The sequence below is a fragment of the Apaloderma vittatum genome, unplaced genomic scaffold (assembly GCF_000703405.1).
Source record: "Apaloderma vittatum isolate BGI_N311 unplaced genomic scaffold, ASM70340v1 scaffold32260, whole genome shotgun sequence".
NCBI classification, from domain to species: Eukaryota; Metazoa; Chordata; class Aves; order Trogoniformes; family Trogonidae; genus Apaloderma; species Apaloderma vittatum.
In genome coordinates this window covers 5,406-12,629 of record NW_009695556.1, presented here as the reverse complement: position 1 = coordinate 12,629, position 7,224 = coordinate 5,406, and the positions used below count along the sequence as shown (strand labels likewise).

Below are 7,224 nucleotides of genomic sequence, written 5' to 3'. Positions count from 1 at the left end.
CCGGGGAAAGCGAAGGAGTTTGTCACAGAAAGGCCTCCCTTCTGAAATCATAGAGTCACAGGATGGTTACGGTTGGAAGGGACCCGAAAATCCCCACCTTCACGCACCAGGGTCTCAGTAGGACCTTTCCAGCCCTGTTTGCTCATGGGTTTAAATGAGCACTCCGTGGGTGCCAGATCTCGGGGGCTGGAGCATCCCTGGAGCCTGGCGGGGAGTTGAGGTCCCAGCAGGTATCATAGAATCACGGAACTGTCAGGGTTGGAAGGGACCTGAAAGATGATGTAGTTCCAACCCCCTGCCACGGGCAGGGACACCCCCCACTAGATCAGGCTGCCCAGAGCCCCATCCAGCCTGGCCTGAAAAACTCCCAGGGATGGGGCTGCCACCCCCTCTGTGGGCAACCTGTGCCAGGGTCTCCCCACCCTCATGGGGAGGAACTTTTTCCTCACGTCCCATCTGAACCGACCCATCTCCAGCTTCAGTCCATTCCCTCTAGTCCTGTCACTGACCGACATCCTAACAAACCCCTCACCAGCTTTCTGGTATCCCAGGACTTGCTATTTGGTTTCTTCCCTGTGCCTTCACACTGGCCACTTCCATTACCCCTTGACTCAGTTGTTTCTGGGTATCCCTGCTCAAAGCCCTTTGACTTTTCCCAGGCATCGCTGCTGGACTGGAGGAGAAGCTTGACCACGTTGAGAAATACGAGGTCGTGATGCCGCGCAAGGTGCTGGCACCTCGGGGGAAAAGGGACCTCTCTGTACCACCGGTGAGTAGCATTGCCTCCCAAATACCATCTTGGCACAGCTGCCCTCATTGCGTTGCAGCTGGAGGGGGTGGGTGTTGCGTTCAGCAGAGACCCTTGGCCCACCACTGGGCTTGGAGCTGGATCTCCTCAGCCCACCACTGGGCTGGGAGCTGGACCCCCTTGACCCTGTGCCAGAAGAATGACCTGGTGCAGGCTTTCTTGCGTTGCTTCCATCCCAGAGGGTAGAGATCTTGAAGCAGTTGACCAGATCAACTTTCCTGGAGTGCTTTGGATCAAAATAGGAACTGCAGATAGCAGGGTGGGCTCTCGGAGACGGTGGTCTACTTTCTCCGATACTTTCTTCAGACACGTTGCCCGGTGGTGCCACCTCTTGCAGGCTTGCAGCGATCTCGTGACATCTGGTCTTGGCTTAAGGAGGGATGTGCAAAACCTCGTTGAGTTGCAAGCCCTTCTGGTGTTTGGTGAAGTTGTTTTTGGGGTTTTTTTTCATTCTTTAGGACGGGAAAATAAGAGTCAGAAATTTGCAGAAGCCCACATGAAAGAAAGCCAGTGTTATTTTTCTTAGAAAAATTTGTAATTTGGGGGAAGTAGTGGAGTTTGACTCACAGCTTCGAGTGCTCAGGGCTGACGTCCATAGGATGATGGCCTCGATCTCAAAAATGCTTTACTCGGCGCCTTAAAGTGAAAATCAACTAAATATGTGGATTCATGTTCTGAGACCAAAAAGCACCAACTTTAGCACCTGATGAGGAGGAGGGGCCGGCGACATTTATTTCCTAGTGAACTCTTTGTTCGTCTGTGCTTCAAACCCTTTCTGATAAACTGGATTCAAAACCACTCCCTGAAAGCATCTGTTTTCTCTGCTCTAGAAACCTAAACTTGTCCATGAGATAAACATTCCCAGGGCTATTTAGAGACACCATCTGTGCCAGGCAGCTCTGTGCTGGTCCCCCCCAGCAAGGGGAGCTCACACAGCTCGGGGTCCCTCTGCTTTCCACAGCGCAGGAGAAGACACCTGCCTTGAGCTGCGTGCTTTGCAACAGCCACGAGTCGTGTCTGCCAGGTGGCATCTGGGTTTGGTCTTGGATTGGGTGAGCCTTGGACCTCCCAAACCTTCTGCGTTGAGGTTATGAGGCTTTTCGGGCCATTTTCCTTCTCTTGGACAGAAGCTGGCTTTGCTTTCCCAGTAATCTTGCTGGGGAAGAGGTTCTCAGCAAGGCTTGGCCACCACCAAGCCCCTCTCTGAAGTGGGGACAGGTAGCTGGATGGGCATTTTATTTTTGTAGCACTTTTTGAGAAGTATTGGTAAAGAGTTTGCTATTTTATATACATAAAAACATCTACATATATAAGACCAGCTTCTCCTGTGGCTTTGCGTTAGTGGTCTCTGGCTGGCACGGTCACGGGCCAAGAGCTGGTTCCTGGGTTAGAGCGGTTGCGACACATCTCCTCACCCTGTGCTGGAGTGGGACAGCGGCATCCTGTCCCAATCCTCAGCAAGCTCTCTGGCTCTCTTCTTGAGACCAGCTGGAAGAAATCCCTCTTCTCTGTGTGCTGTGGCCACGGCTCTGCTTTGCTTGCTCAGTGCGGTCGCGGGGTTAGCAGGGCTTGGGCAGAGACAGGGCTGAGCTGACAGCATTTTCAAAGCTTTCCCATCTGCACAGCCCATGCTATTAAGGAAGGGGGCGATTCAGAGAAGCTTTACCACAACTTTTCTTTTTTTAAACTTGCACTGCGGTTGTCTTCAGGACATGATCCCTGACCCACCGCCCTTTCCAAGCGCCTTCCTGCCATTTCTCCTGGCTCTGGCGCTGCCAGCAATAACAAAGCATCGTTTTGTCAGCAGACATGGGTCAGGCTGGAGACGCTGTTCATGAGAGAATTTGCTGTGCACTTGTGTGTTCGCACGCTTGCCTGCAGCCCAGGCTGCCCGGCCACCTGGCAGGTTGGTGCAACCTCCTCGGTGTGTGGAGAGGGCGTTTCGTGGCCAGCAGCCCTTCGCTTCACATTGGAAATGCAAACCGGGTAGAACTGAGGGCAACTGAGTGATGGGCTCTCTCTCTCAGCTGGTGCTGAGTCAGCAGGACTTTCTGCTCATCCCCAGCTCCCACCAGGTTGCGGATCACCCGGTGGGAGTGCTGAGCCATTGGATGACGGCAGGTGCTGTCATCCTCCCCAGGGAGAGGCTGCACACCTCATCTGGGAAGAATGCTGGCCCTGTGGGAGATATTTGCTTTGCCTTTTGCTCCACCCTGGGATCCTGCAGGAGCTGAGGATGTGCCCTCAGGAGAGGTCTTTTTGGCTGAGGAGGTTCCTGATACGGGGCACCACGCAACGAGTCGTCATCTCTCTAGGTGGTCCCAGTGAAACAAGATCTCTGGAGATCTGGGACCCAACCTCAGCAGGTGGAGATCACAAGACATCCCAAAGGGAAACAATCCTGGAGGGACATCTCCATCCTGAGGGTTCAGGGATGGGGTGGACTGAGCCACAGCCACCCTGATCCAGCCATAGGGACTGGAGGTTGGACTTGAGATGTGCCAAGCTTGCTTGTGATGCTCGAGGGTCTGGCATGTGGTGATTCTAAAAGCTACTCTCAGTTAACAACAGATGAGAACCAAGAGAAGGTTCTTCCCCAGCCGTGGGTTTGCATGTTAGATCAGTCAGAGTTGAGGAAATCTGTGCTGATAAGAGCTGTTGGGCATTGGGGTCATTTGTGGTTCAGCCCATGAGTAAGCGCTGATCTCAGTCCCAAAAAAAGGAGTTTTGTGAATGATGAGTAGGAAACCTCAGATTCTGTCATGGCCATCTGCAGCCATGTGTCAGACACAGGAAGACAGATTTTTGCTGACTTTTTCATTGCTGGTGACCTGTTCTCTGTCTCGGGACGTGCCGGGGATTTCCATTATTGCTCTCTTTCTTCTCTTCTGATTTCCCGTGTCTTTGCTGGATGCCTCCAGGGTGAGCAGCCAGGCTCCTCATCTTGCAGCTGCCTTCCAGCAGAGTGCATGCAGACCCCCACCTCCTTTCTGGGGAGGACAGGGGCCAAGAGGTCCTCTCTCCTGTGGCTCTGGCTCCTGGTGACGGTGGGTCTGTCATGTGGTTTCTCCTTCATGCAGAGCGTCTACCCAGACCACATTCTCTACAGCGTCCGTGCCGAAGGCAGGGAATACAGCCTGCAGCTGAAGAAGAACAAGTGAGTGCGGGGGGGGGGCACGGCAGGATGGCCAGGGGGAGGCTCACCTCCCACCCTTGCCATGAACATCAGTTCTCTGAGGTCCGCTGTCACTGCACCTAAGCCCTCAGCCCACACCCTCACCAGCAAAATATCGCAGTTTTTTCGCTCCTTACTAACCCCACCTGGGGAGGGGTCACGCCGTACTTATCCCATGAGCTTTCCATCCTCTCCCCAAAACTGGGGTCACTGCTGACGCCCCTTCCCCATGCTGCAGGGAGCTGCTGGGGCAGAACTACACCGAGACACACTACTCGGCCAACAGCACGGAGATCACGGAGAAGCCGGATGTTCAGGTATGGGGGGGGTTGCCTCTGGGCAGAGCACTCTTCCCACTCCTGCAGGGTGCTGCTGGCACAGCAGCTGGTGCATCCCCCCTTTACACCTCTGCTCTCTCTCTCTCTCTCTCGGTGGCAGAATCACTGCTTTTATCAGGGCCATGTGCGAGGAGACGCCGACTCGGCAGTGAGCATCAGCACCTGCGCTGGGCTTAGGTAGGACCTCTGACTCCCCCAGGGCGCTGCAGTGGGCTGGGGCACAGCACCAAGCCTGGCACTGCTCCTGGTGACAGGGAGCCGGTGTGACCAAGCCCTGGCCAGCTGGAGCTGTGCCGGTGGAGGGAGAGCTCAGCTTTCGCCCAAGGAAGAGAAGAGAACATCCCTTTCCCTGCTGAGGGTGGGAGTGCCGACTGCTGTCTTGATGCCCAGCAGGAAAGGCATGTGGCCGTTTGCAGCTGAGCCTGCTGGTTTTGGAGGGGGTTGACTCTTGGCACAGGGTGAAACTGGAAACCTGAGCGTGACAGGAGGTCTGGGCAGGAGTGCTCTGTCCTCTCTTCCCTGGGCAGACTAGACCAGACTCTTCCTGAGTGCTGCGGCCAGTGGAGTAAAGGTGTGCTCATGGCCTGCAGGCAGCCAGCATCTCCTCCGGGCCACACTGAGCTCCTAGAGCTGATAGCCAGGTGCCTTTCCAAAAGAAAAGCATATGGTGTGTCAGGCCATCTGTATCTCCTTCTACCCACGAGCTGCTGGTCGTGCTCATTTCTCAAAAGCTGCCTTGGGTATACCTTTGCATCTTTGCAAAGTAACCCAAGCCGCCAGGTCCACGCAAGGGTGCTCAGTTGGCCATGGAAGATTCATATTCGACAAGCCTTTTTCTTCTAAGGTCAGCTGGCGTTGCAAGAGGAAGGGGTCCCTGGCAGGGGCGTGTGTGAGGAGGTTCATCTCCTCACGTCTGAGAGCAGGGACTGTGTCTGCGGAGACCTTGGCTCACATAGCTTCTCTTGCCTGGGACGCTCGATGTCCCGGTGTAGAAGGAGGACAAGATGTGTAAGGGCAGGACAAGGAGACAAGGACGATACAGATGGGGCGCATGGGACACCTTACAGAAAACAAACAGGGCTGCTCAGCAGAAGTGCACCTGGCGGTGCTGGGCAGTTCTCTTTGCTGAATCCAGGGACATTTCTGCTGCCCAAACTACAGGATACTCCCCTTGCTACCAGCCACAGGTGCTGTGCCACAGTTTGCTGTCTCCCAGCCCAGCAGAGGGTCTGTCCGTGTCCTGCTGGATGTCTCCCCAATCTGACGCCCACCCTCTCTCCTTTGGCAGTGGGTTTTTCCGGGTGAACGAGACCACCTTCCTGCTGGAGCCCCTGGAAGGGGATGCGGCTGGCCGGCATGCGGTGTACAGAGCAGCGCACCTGCGGGGAAAGCGCGGCACATGTCAAGAGTCCCCTGCCACCCTGGAGTATGACCATGAACCGAAAATTCCTGCGGTCATGAAGCTCTACCGCTGGGTTAGGGATTGCATTGCTTCTCTTTCCTGTAGCTGACTTTGCAAGAGCCTAGGTGCTGTGGAGCCCTTGAGAGGAGTGGGGCCAGACACATCTCTTGGAGATGCCCCTCTTCCATGCCTCGTTGGTTGGGTACCCAAACATGGGTAGCTCTCAGTGGCCTAGCTCCTGGTGGGAACAAGTCCTCAGATCCCGTACCATTAGCAGGAGTGTCCTCCTACCTCCTGAGCTCTGTGATACCTGCAGAGCCTCTCTCATGCGCTATCCTCGTAGCAGGCTTGGGGTTTATCTTGTATATTGGAAGACGCCTGAAACACCCAGCAAAGTAACATTATAAAGCAGAGCTAGAAGACCTGCTGGCCTTGAATAACCTTGGAAGAGGCCCCAGGATCCAACATCTCCCACAGGAGGGTCAACTGCAGGGCTTGGCAAACTGCGGAGCCGAGCCCTTCTTTGCCCTCACTTTCATCTTCCCTTCCAGAAATCAGCCCCGTTACACAAAGGTCCCCGATATGTGGAGCTGGTCCTAGTTGTGGACAACAAGGAGGTAAGCAGGGTGGGGAGGCAAGCTGGCACCTGCATTTTTGCTGTCGACCGCTGCAGCGAGGAAGGTGAAGACAGCCTGGAAATCTCTCTGTGTCTCTCCCATAGTTCAGGAAACACAAGGACTTGCGCACAGTGCAGAACCGCATGAAGGAAATAGTGAACCACGTTGACAAGGTGAGCTCAGGGGTCAGGATCGACGCTCCCGTCTCCAACACGTGCCTCTCAGCGCCAGCGTGGGCACGAGCACAGCAGAGGAGAGAGTGTGGTGGGGGTGGTGATGGAGCTGGAGCTGATCTCAAGCCTGTAGGCTGCTGCAGCGTGGACCAACTCCCTTGGCCAAAAGCATGTGAGAAGTGGGCATGACCAGCAGCTCAGCCCTGGGTCCTCAGGAGCACGGGACGGGTGCCTCCCCCCAGACAAGGGGGAAGAAATCCTTTCTCATAATGCCCGGAGAGCATGTCCCATGGCCATTCTCCAGCTGGAGTTGGTGCTAATGAGGGGAGGGTGGTGGATGCAGCGCGCCAAGGTGGGGTTACTGCTTGCCTTGCTTCAGCATCACTTTTTGGTGGGCAGCGTGGGAGCAGCATCCTAGCCAAGAGGGAGCCCACAGGTCTTGGGGTAAATCCCGTCTACAAGGTCGTCCCAGCTTGTATTATTTATTGAGGAGGGGACAGAGGTGATACTGCGCAGTGAGGTGGGGTCTTGGGCTTGGCTACCGGTGGGACCTTCCCTCTGCTGGTGCAGTTCATACCCAAGTGCTCCCTCTGGGCGGTCTCCTGTCCCAGCTTTATCAGCCTCTCCGCCTGCGGGTTGCCTTGATCGGCTTGGAGGTGTGGAGCCACAAGGGCAAAATCCTGGGCAGTCCCAACCCCGAGGGGACGCTGG

The 7,224-nt window shown here is 55.4% G+C and overlaps 1 protein-coding gene across 1 annotated transcript in view; it reads left to right on the top strand.

The window, feature by feature from the left end:
* Positions 1-659: 659 nt before the first annotated feature.
* LOC104275698 (disintegrin and metalloproteinase domain-containing protein 8-like) overlaps positions 660-7,224 on the top strand; it is a gene marked incomplete at both ends in the record, with an annotated part of 11,961 nt that continues 5,396 nt past the window's right edge. Inside the window, 9 exon segments of the mRNA XM_009871731.1 lie at positions 660-769; positions 3,889-3,965; positions 4,222-4,300; positions 4,422-4,498; positions 5,610-5,796; positions 6,275-6,340; positions 6,445-6,513; positions 7,125-7,221; position 7,224. The exon segment at position 7,224 is cut by the window's right edge and continues 63 nt beyond it. Coding sequence (XP_009870033.1) covers positions 660-769; positions 3,889-3,965; positions 4,222-4,300; positions 4,422-4,498; positions 5,610-5,796; positions 6,275-6,340; positions 6,445-6,513; positions 7,125-7,221; position 7,224 — 763 coding nt within the window.